Below are 24,408 nucleotides of genomic sequence, written 5' to 3'. Positions count from 1 at the left end.
TAAAGTCTCGATGGTAGTATTCATACAAGTATATAACCACATTACCACAATAGGTTCACACAATTTAGTTTAAAAGTTAAAATACAGATACCATCAAAATAGCTCACTGCAATACTCTTCAATCTTTATATGTGGTTAAACGTTTTAATGTTAATCAAAATTTAAAAATTATCTTAATAATATTTATGCCTATTGCCAGCATATGGGATTATAGTATATGGGATTATAATTATACATTTGTGATTTCAAAAGTTTCAAGTGAAAACATAATAAGATAAGTTTACACGTATCTGAAATTACCCAATATCTTATAATAAAGCTTACAATAATACAAAATATTAAATTAAATACTTGTTATAGCTTATATAGTTATATAGGTAAGTACAATAATTCTATACGTCATTGATCACTCACATAATTCATCCGTTTCAATTTATATGATTGTGATTTTCTTTAAGAGGTATAACAGGACACGCAACACTACACTGCGTAGGTATATATTATAATATAGGTATATTGCTTAATTGTTATTTTAAATGTAAGTAGGTAATAAGAAAATATGATCACGTTTTGAGGATACGAAATATTAAATACCCGGTTGGAAGCATACTAAATTATTCATAATTAAAATTATTATTACGCACTCGAGAATCGATATTATCTGTAGTAATTAAAGTACTTTTGTAATTGTAATTGTTATATCTAAGTTTAAATTATAAGCAATAATAATAAAAGAGACCGTGTTATATACATAGGTGGAAATCGGATACTATTATTGGTTAGGTCGAGGAGCAACTAACTACTTAAAATACAATAAAAAAGTTTTCTCATCTTGCTCGAATTTCCGTTATTAACATTTTGAGATAATGTCACACAATTATTTATTTTTATTCTTTGATTTAATATAGCCTATAGGTAGTTAAAATCTTAAAAATTCATAAATTATTTAAATTATAACATTTTCTATTTAAATACCTAAGGTTTGTTTTATTTAAACATTTAAAATATTATAAAGACATGTGCACATTTTTATTTAAGAATTTTAAGTTAAAATTTTCTATTTTACTATCTTTGCCCAGAAATTTTTATTTGTATAGATAATAGATAAGAATTATCTACTCAATAGTTTTTTAATTTATTGAACTCAAACTGACCGCATACAGCAAAAGTAAACTATCAAGTTTTTCATAATTTGTTTTTAAAATAATAACAAATTATTGCTATTCACGAACCATTCCAAGGAAAATAAAGATTTTTTTCAGTCAAAATATTTACTAACTTATATAACTTAAAAATTATTATACAATAAATACGGACTTCCATGTCTTTAAACATATATTATTAATAAAACTAAAAACGTTAATTATATGTATAGTATAATAATATGACTAATAGACTACAGACATACATTCAATAATTTTCTATATTAATTTCGGATAATATTTTTAAAGGAAAATAATATTCCGATTTTTTTTATACAAATCATGATGGTCCATCAAGTTTCTTTTCGAGCGACATCTTTTGTTCAGAAGAATTGTAAAAACTGAATTTATAAACCTTAATAATTTACTTAAAATTAATATTTATTATTTTTCATTTGAATAAACGGAAATAAATGTTATAAATTAGTTTCCACTTTAAGTATAAACTTTGGCAATATATTTAATATTACTCATAGCAGTCATAGCCCTGAGCCCATCATAGGTTTATTTATAAATTGTATTATAATTTATAAGACACTACCTATCCCCTCCCCTGAAAAAATTAAATTGTATATTTGTGTATAATATCATATACCTATCCTTTATTTTTACGTTTGGTATTCGTATTTCTTCTACTAATTATTACTACATACGAGTTAAGTATTTGTTAATTAAACAGGAGGTATCTACGTAACGACAGTATTATCGAAATGTATTAATTATATCATTATGAAAAAAGTATGCGGTACTGTTATCGGTATCACTAATATAGGTAGTAGTATTGTCCATAAACCAAACAATAATAAAGTACAAGTCCTTGTAAAGTGTCCTAGTAAATAGCAACAAAAAACCAGTCGTGTACAGAAACACAGTAATAATATTATACACAAGGTCATAAACGCGTGATTTGACACGATTTATTAATAATTCATTTTATACTTGTAAACAGTTAATAGTTATTGACGAGTCATAAATTTTTATGTAAAGGTATATACATTTTAATTTTGAATATTTATTTAGGTTTTTGTTATTATACATCTATATCTATCGTAACTTAATTTAAATTTTCATTAAAATATTCATAAAACATATTATGGCTAATACGGGTCAAGTACTCAAGCCTCAATAAGTTGTTATCTAAGTTATATGACTGTATAGTATATTTAGGTATATCAATACATTATGTTACACCTGTGACTCGTTATACGAGTATCTCGTGCTCTATATCGAGCATTATATAATGCTCCAGCTTCATATATCATATGTTTATAACTTCACTTATCAGAAATCACAATAAATATCACAGAATAAAAAATAATAAAAAATATCAAATAATTGTTTTATGTTTTAATAATCATTATCGGTTATATCTTCTAAACTGCAGACAAAATTATAATAAATATAGTGTGCATATATTACCTTCATGAGGAGGACTTATTTGGGAAGAAGGACTTGATGAAGAATTGGGAAGATTAAGCATGTTAGTTATCCAGACTTCCCTAATTTATGACAATAATTCTCAATAGGTACTCAGCATTTACTTAGTAGTTATAGTTATAAATCGATTTCGTTAAAGTATCATCTATTCTGCAGTTGATTGTTGGCTGTTGCCAATTTAATATTTTTGCTATGGTTGTTACTCTTGTTACGGTAGATATTTTATAAGTTAATACACTTAATTACCTACTTTTTTAAATTTTACGTTTTTATGTTTATGCGGACATGCGGTGATAATATACGAATGAAATGTTAAATTAGTAGCAATAGTATTACTGCATTAGGCATACCTACCTCTCAGTATGACGGCAGGTATAGATACTGTATCGGCTGCATCAATATTCATACATGGTACACTCATTATGTATAATATTTTGCACGTAAAATGAGTTACTTACACACGCACACACACGTGCATATATAGTAAATTACTTATGATTGATTATTATTTATTATTAATAAAAAAATGTTTAATCTTTTAATAGATTTTATCACACTACAGCCACGCGCGGAACATACATATATCATATCAGTGTATCACATATAACAAAGTGCATAATATTATAATGTATACTATTATGTCACTAATTATACGAATCATAGTACCCAATTTCGGTTACACCTAGTTAAAAATTTTAAAACCACTTAAGTAAAAACCGCTATCTTTAGTATATACTATATATAATATATAACATATATATATACCTACAGGGGAAGCCATAATCGTATAATGTATATATTATATTAATTGTCCTGACTTATGACTTATAATATAGACAATATAGAGTTGTACATAACATTTGTATATTCATGTTATGACGTTATGCAAAATTTAAAAATAGTATATCCAACAAACCTGATGAGTGATTTATAATATTTTAATCATGTATAGGTATAATAGTTTTAATTAGTATTATTTGATTTAAATATATTGGAATATAAGGCCACAATAAAAGTCAGATACTTATATATAAATATTTGTTTTAAAATCGATGTGCTCTTATAATTTATATAATTTATAAATATTAAATTTATAATTATAATCAATAATACCATGCAGCATAAGCATTTTTGCTAGTGGGTAGGTATAATACATATGATATTTTATAATTTGGCGAATCTATATAGGTTCATACCTATACTCTATACGATAATACGACTATACGTATGGCATATAATATATTATTGTGTATACTATCACGACAAGCAATGACATAAACACATCTATGCGTATTATGTATGTGTGATGTCGTTATGGCGTATGTAGTTAATAGTTATGTAGGTATATGCATAAGTATATTTACACACAGAGTTTGTAGTTGTGTAATATGTGTCTAATATATATATATTATAATGTACCTATGTATTATATATCCTAAATCATTCTACAATAATATGTGGTACCTACCAATACGTATAAGTACTCATACACGAGGATATACGATGTTCAAGCGCAAATAAAATAAAAATTATTCCTTTAAGAACTGCTAACAAAAAAATCAAATAACATTTTTCTTCTACTCATTAAATACCGAAATGTAATATATATATTGTACATATTATACAATACGCAGACTATAAAATATATCATATATCATACAGGTATTGAGGTATTAATGTACAATCAGTTAAAGGACCTCTAAAAACCTTATCCGTTAAATCGCGCGACTCTTTGACCTATTAGGTACTTTGTTTGTGTAGGTAGGTATATGTATCAAAACTGTTTCTTTAAAATTGCGTTCTTATTTTCTTAAAAATAAAAATTTTAAACACTTCGATGCGCATATTATAAATTATTTATTCGTGTACAGTAATAGTAGGTGTACCCACTTTAAATACCAGTATTTATCAATGGTAACTGGTAGATAATAAATACCTACCTACATATCATCGTGTATGCGGTTATTTTACGTCTTATATTATATCTTTATATAATATTATAGTTCATCATCCGATTTTAAGAAAAAACAATTTTTGTATATATTTGCAGGTACTGAGGCACATAAATAAGTACGACATGTCGACATACCAAATCGCCTATTATTATATATTTGTTACTACTCTATAGTCATGTAGGTATTAGCAATAAGGTCTGATTATCCAAAATGGGGACTAAATGCAAAGAATCTTAATCAAGGCCCTAGTCTGTTATTTACATTATTTTAGAGTACGTACTCTGTAAATTAACGGTCATTTTTACTTTTCAAATAATCAACTCAGTTAACACCCAGTATCTTTCATATACTTACTGATATACTCAAACAGTATTTTTGTATGATTTAGAAAATAATAACTAATTAGTAATAAGTATCTATTATACTCATACTAGTCGTACTTACGAAAAATAATAATTCTTAACTCCACTTTTAATAACAATATACCTATATGTCAGTATAAGTTTAATGTGTTTATAAACTGAATAAAAAAAATATAGTATAGCACATTTTTTTAAATTCTATTTCGTATAATACCTAACAATATTTTATTTATATTTAATTTGAATATGAATAAATTTAATAATGAAAAAAAAGACATTGGCAATAATGCACCGTATGCACCTGCAGCGTTAATCTGGGCTTGGGTATATTGATGGTGCCCATTGAATGTAGGTATATTATATTATTATGTATGTAACGTGCATATACGATATACTATACTTAACTATGTGTAATGTGTAAACGGATAACCTACCGTTACAGACGATTTATTACATGTAGCTATCTATACAAAATACAAATACATTATATAATAACTACTCGCGTGTTTTTAAAATGCGTTGATATAAATGATATAATGTATTATGACATTACCGTGCCACATTTAACGTGGTTTTGTTAATTATCATCATCGAGTTGTTTTTATTTTTATTCTTTCCGACGTCATTATGTAGATTCGTAGTATTATTATGATTAAAATATGTCCTATAATATAGTCTTTCTATTCAAACAGCATAGGCGAAAACACGCTCTTTTTCTCTCCCTCTCTCTCGTCTCTTCATATATTACATACTATGTATTACACGCTGGTGGTATAGGGTGACCATCATTAATTCATAGGTAAGTCCCGCATTTACTATAGAATTACTGATTATTCCTTTTTTAAGCATATTGCCCGCTTGTCCCCTTGGTTATACCTATACCTACTAGGTATTAGTAAATATTAAGTGGTACTATTATGTTTTACTGTTTTTTTTTCCATAGTATGATAATGTTATGTTCAAAATTTTACCAAAAATGTTACTTATAGGTATAATTTATATTATAAATTATTATAAATATTATATCATTGTTATTAATTATTTAAAAATTAATACTTGGTACTACAAGAATGCGATTAACGTAGAACGGTGTTTACTTACGGATTTACAACAATAACATACAAAAAATATAAATAAACAAGTATAAAATTGTGAAGCAGTGTTGTTGGACACCCCCTATAATCAAGCCGCCCAGTCTTGTAATCAATCATTTCTATTACTTATTGTATAAATTATTACAAATTGTACATATTGCCAAAAGTGGCACGTGAAATATTGAAATTATTAAAAATTATGCTATTTATAAAGTTTTGATTATAACTGTTATAAGAAAATCAAAGAAACAAATTATATACATTTAAAAAATTATAATTACAAAAAAAAGGTGTGCTTACTTAATAAAATAATATATTATAATAAATCAGTAACTTTACTTTTGTCTTTAGAAAATTTGGGCACGTGAAAAATGTTCAAACCCTTGATTGGGAAAATTTGGCACTTGACCCCAAATGGTTCGCCACTCCTGTTATAATACATATTTTTAAGCAGGTGCGGATCCAGACTAAATTTACGGGGGGGGAGCAATACTAGGTGCGTATTGTATTTTATCGACTGCCAAAAACAGACATCCTAAAATTTTAAATTCACCTGTGTGTCAGAGTGTACGGGTGTGGCATAGCCCCTTGGATCCACGCCTGATTTTAAGGTGTTATATTTCTGATTCTGATTCTGTTTAATATTGTAGGCACTATGTGATATTATATCGTGTACCTATTTTGTTTTGTTTTCGTTAATTATTAAACCATTTAAACTTTAAACCTAACCTTACTTTTTCTAACAGGTCTATTAGGTCTTACGTCGTTGCTTTTGGGTCTACTTATTCTGAATTTTAAATTCAACTGTAATCATCTCATCTCCATACGGCACTATAATTATGAGCGTTTTCTTGGATTTTAACACTTGTATTAATTATATTGGTTTTTAGAATAGGTAGTTCTTACTATTTTTTACTCTAATACAATATGTATAACGCGGAGAATAGCGCATCATTGTCTTGAATAATTGGAATAATAAATCTTAGTTAAATTCGTAATTTTTCTCTATTGTTTCACACCGATTTAGTCCAATGTATGATTTGACTTTATAGGCTATATTCATTATTCTCCCACAAACTCGATGGTGTATGGTGAAGTTTTTTTAGAAAAACGTAACGACAATACTTTTTACTTACACTGTGCATAGAAGTGATATTTCTCTATAGTTTCTATAACCCATTAGGTACATAAATACATATTACATTGTTTCAGTAGTTTCTTTTCTCCAGATTTTTTGTATTATGTTTCCTAGTTGTTGTACTATAACTTGATCTCCTTTGAATTAGGTACAAAATAACTAAAATTGTCATTTTTTGTTTTGATATATGTATTTAATTAGGTTTTTTTAAGACAGTCAGAAAATAAAACATTTATTTAATAATTATAATATTATTGCATACAAAATAAAAAAAATCATTAATAACATATATTTATGCTAACTATAGGTCACGGGAGTAATGCAAATGTTGTGTTGCAGAGGTGCTGACGTCATCAATTATATTGATTATTATATAAATTATATACCTTAATTTCAATTCATTGTTTGGAAAATGGTCGACTTTAAAATTAATAATTTTAATGGAAAAAATAAATAAATAAGGAATGAAAAAAATAATTTAAACATAAATTACAAAACACTGATTTTATTGAACATTTAAAAAAAGAACCACAAAAATATTTTATTTATAAAACTCATTACACCTCCTCAATCCTTAACAATTAAAAACTATAATTGTTGTGTATAAATTAGATTAAAAAAAAATTACATAAATAACAATTCAATAATTGTACAAAAATAAATTAAATTAAAACATATAAAATATAAATGTGTATAGTATAGACTACTTGAGAAGACTTATAAATATTCTGATTATTTTTGTATTTAATTTTTGTGAAACAAATTATCAGTAAAATTCATGCATGTCAACAATTTTAATACAAATTAAACCACTTTGAAATATTTTAGGCATGTAAATATGATTTTAAACAGAGTAATAAAAATATACTATTTGGTTTTTTTCTAATAATTTATTAAAAAATATAATTAAGAAGTACTCAATATCATCATTAAATTTAAATTATAAATTATATACAACATTGAGGTTTATTTTTCTAAAATATTTATAGGTCACCTTATTATTTTTCAGTATTTATCTTTAACCATAAATAATAAATAATAATATACTGTCAATCACTAAGAATACTATAATGTATTATAATGGTTTTATTTTATTTTAATGTGATAAACAAATAGTAAAATCCTCTATAAAAATATAAATTTAAAATAAATTATATATGATTATGAATAAAATACTAAATGTATTATACTAAATAATATGTGCACTGTACTAACTATGGACAACAGATGTTAAATTATTTTAGATGTATACAATTTAAAATTGTAAAATTTAATAGCTTTTGGCACAAAACAAACAATAAATGAGCTTTCAAAATTAAATTTAAATATGTCTTAACAATATAACGAGTAAGTAAAATTGTATCATTCTTATAAGGATATAGCAGAACTCATCCCATTGAAATTTTTATCATAATATGATTCTTATATTAAGTTTTGAACAATTGAAGCCGATATTTGTAAAAAAAACTTTAAGGCTTCATGAGTAATACTATACACCAACCTAAGCTTTGGTACATATACATTTGTTTAACATATCAAATTATAAGATGATTAATAACATTAGGTACTTTATTTCAGATAAGAGTGAACTGCTCAATAAATAAAAACTGATCATATTCGTACATCTCACTGTAAAGTGTAAACAGCTTCTACTAAAAAAATGAGTTAAGACCAACAGTCATGTATGACAGAGTACTTAAATTTCACCTAGATAGTCTAAATGTATAAGAGCAATTCAAATTTATCCCTTCAGAAATCACATCATCAAGATTTTACTGAAGAACAATAAAATATATTGAATTAGTTGCATAGGCATAGTGAGCACAGTGCATTTTTACCCTGTATATTTTCACATTTTAAAACATTGAGCTGTAAAATACTAACATACTTATATCACTTAGTTACATGAATATAGGTTTAAATAATTAAATACTGAAGGCACTTATATAAACAACTGTTATCATATTTTTTTTAAAACAAAATATACACCTTAATCTAAGACTAGAATTTGAGAGTAATAATGAATAAGATTTCGAAATATACGAAATATTAATATTTGGCCATACGTAAATATTGAAGCCATCTAATAGTTATAGGCTTATTATTTTAATTGGGTGACCATTCTTAAAAAAATGAAAAACTAAATATATCTTTATATACACTCCACTACCACTCATAATGTTAGTATGTTATTTTTATTGGAAGAGAAATAATTAAATTTTTTGTAACACTATTTTAAATTTTTAATGTTTAATTCTATGTATGTTTGATCGTTGATAACTAGGATACGGATTAATATGCAATTATAGATATTTTTATTGAAATTGGATATTTGAAATCTGATGAAAATTGTCACCGATTTAAACCATTTGTATGAAAATAACAAAAATTGTATTTTGCATATTTGTAATTTTAAAATGAAGATAATTTCAAAGATTTTGAAAGGAGAAATAAACTACTTGAAAATTTGAATGCAAGTAATATGTATACATGACGTTTAAATAAATACTACTGATATTAAGCAAAGTTATTCAATACATAAGAATGTACTTGCATATAATTGGAGCCTGGAGGAAGTTGACATACAAACACATTAAGAAACTTTTGATTATGCAGTACAATTAAGTAAAATATGAATTTAATTTTTTTTTTTATTGATGTTGGCTTATATTTTGGATTGAAGATGAAATATGTTATTTATTGATGAGGAACGTAGAAGACAAAATTCCCTTTTATTAATACTAAATTTTTACATAATTTTAAACAAAATGTTTTTGATCAAAGATTAAGTGTACATTCAAAATAATTGCATATTATAGTATTTTTGTGCATATAAATCCGTTCCCTATTGATAATAATTATCAATGTAATGCCATCAATTTAAACATGGCTTAAGAATTAGATAAAATGCCTAAGGCAGTGTTTAAATTATTAATTTATGTAAATAATATGGAGGGTAAAGGAAGGCTAGCTTTGATTCATTTAAATGTCTGAAGCATAAATTAAAGTTAACTGCCCCACCTCAAATAAAACCATAATCAAAACATTATAATTGAAAAAATATGATATAAAAAAAGTCTATCACATTCCGAATACAATGGTCAACCATGTCCTATAGAGATTTAATCACATATAGATTACAATTTTCCATATTTACGTTTCAAAGAATATTGTCATGGATATGTAATACTATTAATCATACAAGCAAATGGTAGAAAAACAATCATATTTTACTACACTGAAATCTTGTTAGCTCAAAACTCTTAAGTAAAAAAAAATTCCTTTAGAAACATTATGTAAACTGTAAACAGAGTATCTAGAAAAGAATTGAACACCATAACTTCACATTAGGTTAGGAGAGGTTAATATAACACTTTCGAAAACCTTAAAAGTATTTTTTATCTCTACCATAATCTGAAGACTTTGGTAATATAGATTTCAATTTTTAGTTTTAGATTATCATGAAGTTATTATATTAAGTTTTTCCCTTTTCTATTTCTTTCTCAACTTCCATTTTCTCTTCACCTTTATTATTATTTGTACACTCGTCTTTATCGTTACCTTTGTCATTGATTTTATCTTCTATCATTTCAGATTTTTCTTCAATTTTATTGGCAGATAATTTCTGTACATCAGGTGATTGAGGTACAGCTAAAGTAGCCTTCTTTGCCTGACATTGTCTATGATGAGTATATAAGGGGTTGAAAAGTACACTAACTGACGGAGGCAAAGAATTGTGATAAGCTGAAGATGGCGGACATAACTCAGACATGGCTTTAAGAAAATCATTTGTATCTCCTGGATCTCCATTTGAATTATTTGGAAATGTTCCATACATGAATGGATTCATCGGGTTGGTAAATGGATTATGATTTGTTGGTCGAACAGGTAGTAGAGCCAAAGAATGAGCTAATGTATTTTTTTTAGGAATAGGTTTTTTGGGTTTCTTAGCTGGAGAAGAAGGCATAATTGGACATAATGTTTGGGGATTAATTTTCATTAAAGGCACTTCAGCTAGCCTCTTCAAACTGTCTTCAGCTTTATCATCATCTTTTTTATCATCTCTTGATTTGAAAAATTTTTGACACTTCTTATCAATACCATTTATTTCTTTCTTTTTAGCTAAAACAGAAGTTTTTGATATACTTGGGTTCCAGTGTTTTGTCGGGGATGTTAAGGTTTTATATTTAGTTCCTTGCTTTTTAATTTTTTCAACAATGGTATCTAATTTTGGTTTGGTCTTTTTTATTTTTGACCCAGGGTATACCTTTAAAACTTTTTTCTTATCATCATCTTTTTCATCGTTTATTATATCACTAGATTTAGATGTATTTTCATTTTTAACTATATCAGTAGGCTCTATAGTGACATTAGCTTGTATTTTTTCTCTACTTTGGTTAATATTTGTAACTTTCATGATACCATTTTCGCTTATTTCCAATTGTACTTCTTTAGAATCTGTTATTTTATCAATGACCATTATATTTTCATTTATTTTTGGAAGTACTTCTTCAATGCATATCTCTGTGTTGATAACATTTTGTTGCAAATCATTTTGTTTTTCTTCAGATTTTTCATCATCCTTTTTAGATTCAATTGTACTTTCATCTTTTAAAACTTCATCATTTGAAAGAGGTTCAATTTCAATTTTAAGAATTCGATAAGTCATTGTTAGTGGATCTTTCTAAAATTAAAGATGTAATATAATGCCATAATATATATATATATATTTATTAAATAATTAAGTTAAATACTCACCCTTTTCCAATCAAACATGTAAACAACATCCATTAAAGTTAAGTGATCATCTAGTAAATAATTTTGGTAAAAAAACTCAACATGATGATCAGTTGGTATTAATTCATACTTAATGTAAACTAATTTTTTTAAATTTATTACTGTCAATGATGCAGGGCACCACAAATATCGTTTATGTTTTTCTTGTATATTCTGTTCAATTGAAATAAAAACGGTTAAATTTAAATAATTCTTTGAAACAAGAATGAATATTTTTGTACCTTTTTGTCAATTTTTTCGCATTCATAATAAAGACATATACTGATTGCATCACTGGCAGCAAATATATGATAGTCATCAGGTACTACACCACGGCTCATTGGGTCCCTGGGTAAATACACTTTGTTTCGATTGTAAAACTCCTTTCTCATTACCATTTCCTCTAAAATAATAATAATAATCATAACATAATTTTGAATTAGTTTAGTATAAAGGTTTTAGTTGGTACAATATTATTACTTACTTTGAAATAAACGTGGAACAAGTTTGTAAACAATATTTTGCAGGGTGTGATCTGGCCGGATATTGGATAAAGGTTTTGATTTGTGGACTAATACATCGCATATTGGACAATATTTGTTGCGTTCTAGATACTTGACAATACAACTTCGACAAACTAAAATAATTAATCATAAATTTAATAAATAAAAAACTAATGAATGAATTATTTATTTTAATATTTAATTATAGTTGAAGCCATTTATTACAGATTTGGAATAGTGCATAAAATAAGAAAAAATGTTTAAAACAGTTTATTGTGGATAAAATAATATTTATATATTATTAAAAATAAATATATATGGTAAATAAAAGCTTTTATTATATTCATTAAATGTAATAGTTAAGTAGTTATGTAACAATCTTGGGATATATACTATTAAATTTGTATTTAATTATTAAAAAGAAATGTGGCATCTTTGAATGTATTTGTATGGAGCCATACATAAATATATTGAAATTGTATATTGTTATTCAGTAATCAAATTCAGCATTCCTAATCATACCTTTTAATAGGAAATGGACACAACGGGGTAAATGTTGATAAGGTATAAAATAGCAAAACAAACATACATCACTGTCATAATAAAAGGTCAACTGTTTGGCAATAACTGTACGCTCAATTTACTCACAGGAATGCAGACATTCGATCACCGTTGTGGCGTCCACGAAGTATCCACCGCACAGAACACATAGTAGATGTGGATTTAGGTCGGTGACCTTCGGCTTACAAGATTGCATATTGTCGTCGCTCTGATCATCATAACGTCGTTACCATGACGCGTTCGCGTCTACCTGGATACCCACGGAAACAAGAGTTAGACGTGGTTATTGCGTTCGCACCACTATAAAACTTACCCGGTATCGATACCGCCATTGGGGTAAAATTGTTTCCAAGTTCTCTATTTATATTTTGTGGGTCAACGGCAGGACCCAGAGAAGCGAAGATTTCACGGACAATCGGTTAACGGCACTAGCGGGTTTTCAGAAAAAAAAATGTAAAATTTATCTGATCGTTCACGATCTAAAACTTCAGCAGATTTGAACGGTAGGTTGAAACGAAAACAAAAAAACAGAAACGAAAGCTTGGTCCGCAACGCAGACGCGGATAAACACTGCGGTCTGCGAAACGAAAACAACAAAAACAAGTTGTCCGTTGACAAGGCGTTAACAGCAACGACCTGGCTCGTTTGTTCCATGAAAAATTTTTTCTCTCCTCTTAAGTGGAACAAATCGATATTTAGAATTGAGATTTATAGTTGTCACTTGTCGCAATGGGGCCTTCGTCCTCATAATATGACGATTATCGACTTTGAATACTGACTGTTTAGCCGAATTTTCGTATGGTACGTTTTATCATCAATGATTTTATTATGTAAATCTTTTCGTCGAACCCATTCGACGCATAGACCTTTGATCACATATTCTCAGAACATTATCAAACAGACCTCCAGCGTGCCGCGACATTTTTTCTCTCATGAATGTAATGAATTCATGATTCGAACTGGATTACTATCTACTGGAACGTTTGAGTCGTTTGAGGTTAGTTTTTAGGATGAATTTGAGTCTCACGATTCCAGAACTGACTGACATAATGTATTAATGTATCTACCTTAGAATCAAGGTCTAGACATAAGACAATGATTGCGCAGTGCATTATATACCCATCGATGTCATGAAAAGGTAACTTATTGTTTATACTGAGGATGTCCGTTATACTGAGATACATAGATAAACACCGGTATTTTCTTAAATGTGGATGACATATTATGCATTGTGTCCCGTAAAATCAGTTCTCATGCCAATTTTGAATTTCTGATTCCCTGACTATATAGATACTAGTGCGATAAAAACGATATATTTGTTTTATTTGTCGTCGACTTCTCAAACTTTATAAAATATTGAAAATAAATTCAGTTTTAATCGTGTCTATAAATACTACCCGTTTTATCTACAATTTTAATAATATAAATTATAAATCAGTAAATCACGTAATTATCATAATACCTTACAAAAAACTGGTATATGTATTGAAATACACGACGTATGCGAGTGCAATGGAGTCCTTGGCCAAAATATAAAAAAGGGCTCCGGTATTATACTTCAAGAAATTTGAAAACAGTTAAATAATGCCAACATCGTATTTACAATATTTTATATTAATGGCCTAGCTGTCTAATTCAGTGGATTACTCTTATTAATTATTTTAGAGCACAAAATAAATGTATATTTGACTAATTTTTAGGATTAATAAATTTGAATTTAATATATTAAAGTTATGAGAAAACAAAAAACTGAATAGCATAACACGTGATCATTTAGTAAATACTTTTATAAAAAGTATTAAATATTTAAATACCTCTAATATTCAAATAAAAGGATTTCCTTATCCACAGATACATAATATATTAAATTAAATATATATATACAGTGACAACTGGCAGCTCGAAGGGGGTATATTTGTATAAAGTGATTCATAAAAATATTAATGGGTGGGTGGGTGTCTTATGGTTGGAAAATGCAGGTTTCACCATTTTTAAAGGTTGTTAATTAAATTATAAATAATAAATATAATGTATATAGCCGTATATGTGTACTTTGCAGAAGTTGTACAGTAATAACTAATATAATAGACAACAGTACCATAGGCATGGTAAAGTAATAAATAGAAGTATTACATTTATTAATTTTATATTCAAGGGAGAAAAAAAATGTCCTAAGCTTCAAAGAACAATTTTTTGAGAATAATCTTCAATCTACATTATCCTATTTTAGGGTGGGCGGTGTAAAAATATTAAATGTGATTGGGAAAAAAAAATGTTCGAGCGGCTTAAATAGTAACGGCCATTATATATATGTTGTATATGTGTGTTTTTATCTTATCGAATATAATTCGGCATTTATATTAGATTAAGTATATAGTATAAAGTATATTTAAATTAAAATTAATAATAAAAATTATCAACAAGGTTATTATGTCAAATATATACATTTTACCATTGGTAACTGTGAAAATTATAAATTATATTAGTTATTAGATTTGGATGCCAAATTATGCGGAAGGGACAACCTAACAAACAATCCAATTACAAAAATAAATTTTACCAAGATTTTACGTGTCCTTTTTTTTTTAATGAGACGTAATTCAATAAATTATTATTCATTAGTTGCTAAGGATAATATAAATACTCTATCGTAAAATTATAACAATATAATATTATTATTTTATCTTTGTTATAATTTAGTAGCCATGGTAACTGTAACAGTCAGAAAAATGTTATGTATTCAGCCCAAAACCTATAGCGATTTCAAAATATTAGTACCTAATTAATATAAATCTATCAAAGCTTATTATTTATAAAAATGGTTCAAGTATAATAAATACTAGATTCAATATTATATCTTTTATTACCTTTTTAAACTATTTTTAAGAACTATATTGTTTATTATCTATTTATATACGATAATAAACATCTTAATAACTGAAAATCAATCTATTTGTTCGAATAATTTAGTTAATGGTTCTCATTTGAAAAATAGAAGTGTATTACCACAAGACACTTGCTTAAAATTTTAAAAATTTGAAAACGCCTTTAACTTTATTTTAAAATACTAAAAAATCAAAAAATTTATTGGATTTAAATGATATTTTATCTAATGGTTTGTGAAGTTTTGAAAAAAGTTTAAATACATAGGTAATTTATAGAAATTTCTAAGTTAAAGGATAGTAAGATATTGTCTTGTAAGTATAAGATAAAAATATAATCATCTTTTTGAAGATGTATTTAGTAGTGATATTTGTAACATAATGTTATAATCATAGCCATCAGCCTAAAGCTTTTCTATTGAGAAGTTTTTTTATAATGAATTACACTTCGCTAGGACTTGTATGTTTTCAGTTTTGCGAAGAGTGACACTGAAAAGTCAGTCTTTACTATTGTGTAATTATGTGTAGGTAGTTGATTATTAATTAGGCTTATGTTAATATGTTACGTGGTTACGGTAAGTAATAAAGCTTTTAGAAAGGTGTTCAGTGTTCATCAAAAAAATTACCTTTGTTGATATCGAATATCGAAAACGACCTATCTTCTTTTTGAAGTAAGAGGAGGTTTAGTAAATTTTTTGAACTATGTTGGATGCTTCTAAATATATATTTAAGGATAACGATTATATTTTTAAAATATATCGTAATAGCCAATAGGTACCATTATAATCGAAATTTATTTATGACTAATACTATACGTTAGTTATGCATTTATTATGATGATTGATTACTATATTTTATTGACTATTGTGTAGGTATATAAGACACTAAGACAATAATTATTACATAAATTACATTGATGTACTAGTAAAATCACATGTGAATATATTTAGCTTGAATCATAATAATTCATAATATTATAAAATTACCTGATACACTCAATACTTAAAATATAAGGCCATATAACAATTAGTTCCATTATTTGATGACAGAGCGCAGCTCTATCGCTGGTAATTTAGTTATTTACTATTTAGTGATTACTGATTAGTGATTACACATGCTGAGACCATTTTTTTTTTAATATTGTTCTATACTTAATACTTATTACTTGAGGAATGGCTCTAGACGGAAGTCATAAAGACATAATTAGAGTAATGAGACCACGGTTGATAATACCCATGATAACGTTACTACGTTAGTATCACGGTTTTCGAAAAAGACTAGTTTAGTGTTATAGTACTCGCTAGTCGTTACTCTGTATTCTTCTTAGTTTGTCATTACTCATCGGTTGTCGCTCACTCACCCCGCGTACACTTATCTATCTTGTCTATGTCCGCGTCTCTGTAGTCGCAGTCCGTTGTGGCACGGTCCACACTCCACGTTCCTGGAGTCTGATGACCGGCCAAGTGACAGTCGACACTCGACAGCACTCGATAGTTAGTGCACGACTGCAGTATTAAAGATAAAAGTAAATGATTAAATAGTCTGAATCATCAATATTTATTTTTTATATTTTCAATTAAAATGGTTACAGTTGTAATATTAATATCGCTACTGAAATGCTAATAATTGATCATTCAAATAACCTAAACCGTTTTCTATACAAAGTTTAAGAATATAAAGCGATAATATATTACATAGGTAAAAACGAGTAGTTATACGCTATTAGATTCAAAATTGCGATTGATCAGGTACTTACATTTTGATTTTAAAACGCAACAGTTTATTGGTAATTAAATACGTAATGACAATCAACAGGTGCAACTTAACCTTAAATCGCGATATTGGGGGTTTGGTTATTTTGTTATTAATAATAATTGTTCGTGCCAATGATTTTCTATATTAAACTCAGAATATAATGTCTTTATGCCTGCAGAACTGATTTGTCCTTAGTTAAACTAAACCACACCCAAAATCTAACTGAATGTGTTATTACTTGTTGATATTACTCATATTGCCATCAATAACTTTTTTTATATAAAAAAAAAAAAAAATTAATAATAATAACATTCTTAGGTTGTTGACATTATAGATTTTGATATTTGTTTTGTAAAAATACTAACCATTTTATACCATAAAAAATAACAAATAAATGTGGCCTATATTTTAATGTTATACACCAAAGAGATAAACCCTAAAGCCAATAATTGAATTTATATTTTTTAAATTTGTATCTTGTTTTAAATCATTAAATTTGTATATTAAATTATTAACCATATTTTGTTGTTATACTTAACTCATTGATTAATTATTTAAATATATTATTAATTATATTTTTAGAACCAATATGTTGTGTTCATCTGCACGTTTGCGTCAAAACTTTTATTTAATAATTGGTGTCACAATTGGGCTACTTTTTAGTCTTATTGTCGGTCCATTATTAGAAACTGGTTGCCTATTTTCAATATCTACTATTGACAGCGATTCAAGCTCAATTATTGTCAATGATGAATACGAACCTCATATAAATTTGGCCGGCAAACCACAGCGAGCACAAAAAATTCCTCAAACTTTATTACGTCCAAGATATTACTCAACAGAGCTTGGAATTCGAGAGAAACTATTTGTTGGCATTTTGGCCAATCAAGCATCTGTAGATGGTCTGGCAGTTGCTGTTAATAAAACTGTTACACATTGGGTGGACAAGACAATTTTTTTTGTTGATGCAGCAGGTGGACATAAGCTAAATGTAACGTTAATGAAAATACCTGGTATAGTTGGTTTCACTGACAGTAGAAGTGTATTGAAACCGTTTCACATGGTAAAATATATTGCTGACAACTACTTGGATGAGTATGAGTTTTTCATGTTGATAAAGGATAGTACATACTTGAATGCAGACAAGCTTATGAACTTAGTTAAAAGAGTTAGTGTCAGTGAAGATGTTTATGCTAGTGGAACTGTAATTGGTACCAACTATTGTTCATTAGGTAAGAAATAAGTGTATCATATATATTCAATAGATACTAATTTTTTATTAAATACAAAATTTTCAGATGCCGGAATACTTTTAAGCAACTCTGTTATTCGTAAAATGATCCCAAACGTTGATTGGTGTGTACGTAATGCTTTCTCTACTTCAGATGATGATAATTTTGGTCGATGTGTATTACATTCAATTAATCTTCCATGTCAGACATCTATTCAAGTGAGTAGTATTAACATTTTTCAATCCAAAATATACAGTTTAATTTGTTTGTTTAGGGGCAATCTATAAGCAGTTATCATCTGTGGGAAGCCAAAGATCTTATTAATTTACTCAACCAGCCACAACAACAAGAAAGTTTTAATAGTGCTTTAACTGTTTATCCAATGCCAAATGCCGAAACAATGTATAAAACTCATTTAGCATTTTGTAAAATGAATTTAGAAAAATCCAATATGGAAATTGAAGCATTAAGACGTTCTATTGTGACTGAGTCAAGTTTAGAGCCACCTAATTTTAGAAAAGTGACATGGCCTGTTGGAAGTCAGTCTGGAAGTACCCCATCCACTCGTTTTGATGTATTGAAATGGGAACATTTTACTGAAACACATTTATATTTGGACTCTAGAATAAGCAATTTAAGACCTTTAAATGAAGCTGAAAATACTGATATACGTGTAAGGAATTAATAATAACGATACAATTAAATATTAACAATTAACTAAAAATGAAACAAACTATCATTGATATCAAAAAATATTATTGCAGAATGTCTTGAATACTAGCATTGAATATTTGGAATCAAAATATTCTAATAATTTTAAATTTGATCATTTGGTTAATGGTTACAAAAGATTTGATCCCTCAAGAGGATTAGACTATATTTTAGACTTGGCTTTTAAAGATATTGTTGGAAATAGATTAATACAAAAAAGGTATTATTTTTATTAGCAAAAATGTAATCATTATAATAAAAAATAAATTATCTTTTGTAGTATATAAACTCAAATGACAAAAATTTATTAATATATATATATATATATATATATTAAACAGCCATAACAGCTATATTTTTATTTATTTATTTATTATTTTTAGAGTTGAAGTCAGCAAATTGCTTGGTAAAGTTGAGATGTTGTCAGTTCCTTATGTAACTGAAAATACTCGTGTACATATTCTTTTACCCGTGCGTACAAATGAAAGAGAAGATGCCTTTCGCTTTCTACGACAATATAAACAAATTTGTATTGATAAAAAAGAAAAGACAATGCTCATGTTGGTAAGTATGATATTTAATGAACAATTTAAATTAGTAAAACTACTTAGATGGTTGTTAATCAAATTTTTAAATGTTTAGGTTTTATTGTATGATGCTAATGCCCCAGGTAAAGGTGCAGTTGATGATGTTTTTAAACAGTTAAAAGATGAGGCAACATCATTGAGTAATGCACATAAAAAAGATGGCACTAAAGTTGCATGGTTATCAGTGAGAATACCAAATACCAAATTGTTAGCCCTAAGAGATGCATTATTAGATTTTGCGATCATAGATTTAGCAATCAGAAAGTTTCCTCCAGAAGCTCTAATGATGTTAGCTAGACCAAAAATGGAAATTCGTCAAGACTATTTGAATAGAGTAAGTACTTTATTGAGTAATAATGATATTTCTATATAAACAATTTTTATCTTTAAATGGATGTATAATATAATATTTAAAAAAATAATTTTGAGAAAATATTAATCTTTAGGTAAGAATGAATACTATAATGGAATGGCAGATATTTAGTGCTTTGCCATTTTCTGAATATGATCCTAATCTTATGACGTATCCAAGACAAGCAACCCTAGACGTAAATAAGTATTATGGCCATTTTGATCCATTTGACTATGATCATTTATCATTTTACGCAAAAGACTATGTTATTTGTAAGTATAATAATGCATTTAAGTTACTATACATTTTTTTTAAATCAAAGCAGTAATTATTAACTTATTGATAACAATTTTTAGCCAGGAAACGTGCAGAATTATTAATTCCTATAATTCGAGCTGACCGTGATATACATCGTTTGGTGTCAGAATCCACAAGTCATTCTTTGAAAGCAGTCAATATGACTAACCCATCAGTTTATTCTATGTTTGTAGCATATAGTGATTGTCATGTATTCAGAGCTGTAGAATCTGGTTTACGATTGCATCATAAACAGAGGCATTGTGAATTGTATGAAGGAAACATCGTGGATCATATTAGCGCTGCTTTGTACGGCAACTGTGTAAGATCTAGAAATCGAAACGCTGGTTCTAAAGGACAATTAGCTAGATTGGTATTGGAGTATCAGAATCAATTAAAGTGATTGAGTTAATCAATAAATTATATGAGAATTATGAGATGAGGTTTATTTTCCTAGCTCGAACAAATTTCTAAGACTAAATAGTAAATTTAAATTATTAATTTTATATGCCAAAAATTTATATTTATATTCACTTATTTTAATTACTAATTATTATTTTTATTTAGATAAATTACTAGATAATGATAATGCAGGGCCACTGAGGTAATTTGTTGTGAATTTTTAACATAAATATTTTATATTTTGTATTGTATACTATTTTAAGTGTGAATCATTAAAAATAATTTTTATTAATGTTAAAGAGTTACTGTTTTAATTTTATTATTATTTATACATAAACATAATATTATGCTATCTATTGATACCTTTATGTGGTATATTGGTATTGATTTATAGTTATGTACTAAAAATCTAATAGAAATAATATGTATACTCTATAGTACAGTATACTACAAAATATAAAAATTTGAGATATAATATTTAAGATTTCTCATCATTTGTATCCAGGTTATATTAGATAAAGTTGTCCTTTGCACATTGTAGTTTTACAGTTTGTCTATAATGGACGTTGATAATGTGATCAACATCGAATATCACTAAGTCTCGTAACTAAACTTTACAAATATTGGTTTGAGGAACGGAAGTTGGAATATATTATATACAAATTAAAATGTATTTTTTATTTTGCTAGACTTAATTTGAAAATATATGTAACTGGCATGATAAAAAATAGTTCGTGAAATTATATGTTTATTAATTAATATACTTTAAGATTCTAAGCAGTAATGAATGCATTGATTTTACAAAGATGTGTTTTATTATTTGTTTATACGATAAGTAAATGTTTTGATCTTCAACTTTGAACTTTATAAGTAAATAATCGTAGGTACTTAATATCTCCATCTGAATTTTATATATATGATAACATTTTCAAAGTTTTTGTATTTTCTTAACCTATTTCTAGGCATGACAAATATTAAACCTTTTTTAGTTATTTTTAATCATTATATCGATAAAAAAAAATGTTTGTTGAGTCAAATAACTTGAAAATTGAAATCTTAAGTTATTCTCATAGCAATTTTTTGGAAAAAATTAAATTTAGCGCCGCAATACTAATAGTAAAATAAATTACATTCATGAAATATACTTATAGTGATATACGCTGACAGACCGTCTCTGGACAGAACCGTTTTTAGTATAGGTTGTAGGTACTATTATGATATTATATAATTGAATTCAAATTTAACACATCTATTAGGTACAGATTTACTGCAGTGATCCAGCTAATATCTTAACTGTACAGCAGCAACTTGCCCACCTTTATAAAATATTAAATACTTAGTACTTAAAGTAATCCCTTACTCCTTAGTATTCAAATCCTTTGAATATGTTGTAAATATTAAAATTATTAATTTATAATAATTTAAATTTAAAATATAATGAATATGTTATAACTCTTTAACATTCAGATAGAGGATAAAATAACTTTTTCTGTGTCATGCTACAAAATACACACAATTTCCTTAATATTATATCACAGTTGAGGCGATATGGACGATACAGTGATACATATTTATAGTATTTGACAATTGTTTTAATACTATTCAACCTTATTTATTATTAATACCTGTGTGGTTTATACTGATTATATGGGGCATGTACCGTTTTCGTCAAAATTTGAAATGACCGATTCCGCCATCGCCCGTTTCCGCCAATCTACCTGCTATGGTAAAATTATAATAATTTGTATTAATTTTTACGGTGTACTTAAGTTTTAACTTGAAATAATTGTACAGGGTTTATATGATGACATTAAATATTGAAAATATATTTATAACTAATAAAGCAAATAATAAATACATAATATTTTGTCATAGTTATAATAAATACAATAATAAAGTAAATGTCCCTGATTTATAAATACATAATTTTTTGACATAGTTTTTTGTTAAATACAACAATAAAGTAAAAGTCAATGATTCATATATTTTTTTTTATTATATAATTTAGGATTTGTGAACTATGAAGATTTTTCTTTTTTACCAAAAATATGGAATATACTAAAATAATTATTTCATAGCAGATAGATTGGCGGTAACGGGAATCGAACATTTTTTAAATTGGCGGAAACGGTAATTCCCATTATATGTTTGTAGGTTATAAGTTATATGTAATATATGTTATAACGACTTGTAAGTCCGTAACTAAAAAATAACCCCGTGGGGGGGGTCCGGACCCTCGAACCCTTCCACCATAGTTACGGCTCGTAACATATACAGAGACAAACCAAAGAGGGTCGTGGTGACACTCCTACTGAATAGGACCTACTCGGTTACAAATTTACAATATTTGACCTTCAGCCGACACTCTGTAAATTTGTTAGACATTTAAAAATTCATTATTTATAAATCTAGTCATAAATTATACGACTATATGTATAGCATTGTAGTTCTTCCACCATTTTTTTAAGATCATCTGGGTACCTACCTATTAAAATCGTATATTTTAAAAATATTAACTACGTTGAATTATAAAATACTTAATAGTTAAATTAATTTCTTATAAAATAACACGCCTTGAATAAGGAAATTAATATTCTTATTCGTGAATGATCGAACAGATGTATCATCAGTTGCCAATGTTACGTATATATATGCATTGAATACCTATTTAATAACTTTATAAGTTATAACATATACATATAACTCGATTCTCGACACAGTCGATACCTACGCGTTATATTAACGGATAATAATTTAGAAAAAAATAGTTCGATTAAACTCCAATATTGGAAAAATGAAAATTACAAAAAGAATATAACTAAAATAAAATGTATAAAATTCAATATTATAAATGTTTATAATAATTCCAAGCCTGTAAATTGTTTTACTATTATGCAGTTAATTTTTTTGAGATATATTTAGTTAAAGCTTAGGTATACAGAGTGTAACAGGACTATTAAACAAATATAGTAACATTTATAATGGAAGTTTGTCAAATAGTCTTGTTACACCAGGCGGGCGTCATTAATTTGGGCAAATAACCCAAAATTTACCTGAGTTGAGCATATATCATTTGGGCGAGAAATTAACCGATAGCTTAGGCGAATTAATTTATAAACTATACAGGAATATATACAGGGAATAATAGGGGAGTAACGTATT

At 27.0% G+C, this 24,408-nt stretch overlaps 2 protein-coding genes across 3 annotated transcripts; one reads left to right on the top strand and one right to left on the bottom strand.

Annotated features, from left to right (window-relative positions):
* Positions 1-8,370: 8,370 nt before the first annotated feature.
* Positions 8,371-13,602, bottom strand: LOC113549308 (polycomb group protein Psc-like). The gene is made up of 6 exons (XM_026950542.1): positions 13,342-13,602; positions 13,116-13,278; positions 12,449-12,601; positions 12,207-12,367; positions 11,947-12,138; positions 8,371-11,872 (listed from the first exon to the last, which is right to left on the bottom strand). Exons 2-6 carry the CDS (start codon positions 13,222-13,224, stop codon positions 10,664-10,666), a joined length of 1,824 nt encoding a protein of 607 aa, XP_026806343.1. The 5' UTR covers positions 13,225-13,278; positions 13,342-13,602; the 3' UTR covers positions 8,371-10,663.
* Positions 13,603-17,080: 3,478 nt separating this feature from the next.
* Positions 17,081-21,534, top strand: LOC113560667 (chondroitin sulfate synthase 2). 2 transcript variants are annotated; one of them, XM_026966681.1, is made up of 9 exons: positions 17,081-17,435; positions 18,248-18,897; positions 18,964-19,115; positions 19,172-19,570; positions 19,662-19,828; positions 19,992-20,172; positions 20,251-20,529; positions 20,642-20,819; positions 20,904-21,534. In XM_026966681.1, exons 2-9 carry the CDS (start codon positions 18,255-18,257, stop codon positions 21,245-21,247), a joined length of 2,343 nt encoding a protein of 780 aa, XP_026822482.1. In that variant the 5' UTR covers positions 17,081-17,435; positions 18,248-18,254; the 3' UTR covers positions 21,248-21,534. The 2 variants fall into 2 exon arrangements, with proteins under 2 accessions (XP_026822482.1, XP_026822483.1); XM_026966682.1 differs by lacking the exon at positions 17,081-17,435 and adding an exon at positions 17,481-17,658.
* Positions 21,535-24,408: the final 2,874 nt, after the last annotated feature.

Source organism: Rhopalosiphum maidis, chromosome 1 (assembly GCF_003676215.2).
Source record: "Rhopalosiphum maidis isolate BTI-1 chromosome 1, ASM367621v3, whole genome shotgun sequence".
NCBI lineage: Eukaryota > Metazoa > Arthropoda > Insecta > Hemiptera > Aphididae > Rhopalosiphum > Rhopalosiphum maidis.
This window is presented reverse-complemented; position numbering and strand designations above follow the sequence as displayed.

What these genes read in the sequence shown, in the direction of transcription:
- LOC113549308 (XM_026950542.1), bottom strand. Translation starts at nt 13,224, where the DNA reads ATGCAATCTTGTAAGCCGAAGGTCACCGACCTAAATCCACATCTACTA. An exon ending in GATCGAATGTCTGCATTCCT is followed by an intron (nt 12,602 to 13,115) that starts GTGAGTAAATTG and finishes TAATTATTTTAG; the next exon opens with TTTGTCGAAGTTGTATTGTC. An exon ending in ACATGTTTGATTGGAAAAGG is followed by an intron (nt 11,873 to 11,946) that starts GTGAGTATTTAA and finishes CTTTAATTTTAG; the next exon opens with AAAGATCCACTAACAATGAC.
- LOC113560667 (XM_026966681.1), top strand. Translation starts at nt 18,255, where the DNA reads ATGTTGTGTTCATCTGCACGTTTGCGTCAAAACTTTTATTTAATAATT. An exon ending in TACCAACTATTGTTCATTAG is followed by an intron (nt 18,898 to 18,963) that starts GTAAGAAATAAG and finishes CAAAATTTTCAG; the next exon opens with ATGCCGGAATACTTTTAAGC. An exon ending in CGCAAAAGACTATGTTATTT is followed by an intron (nt 20,820 to 20,903) that starts GTAAGTATAATA and finishes AACAATTTTTAG; the next exon opens with CCAGGAAACGTGCAGAATTA.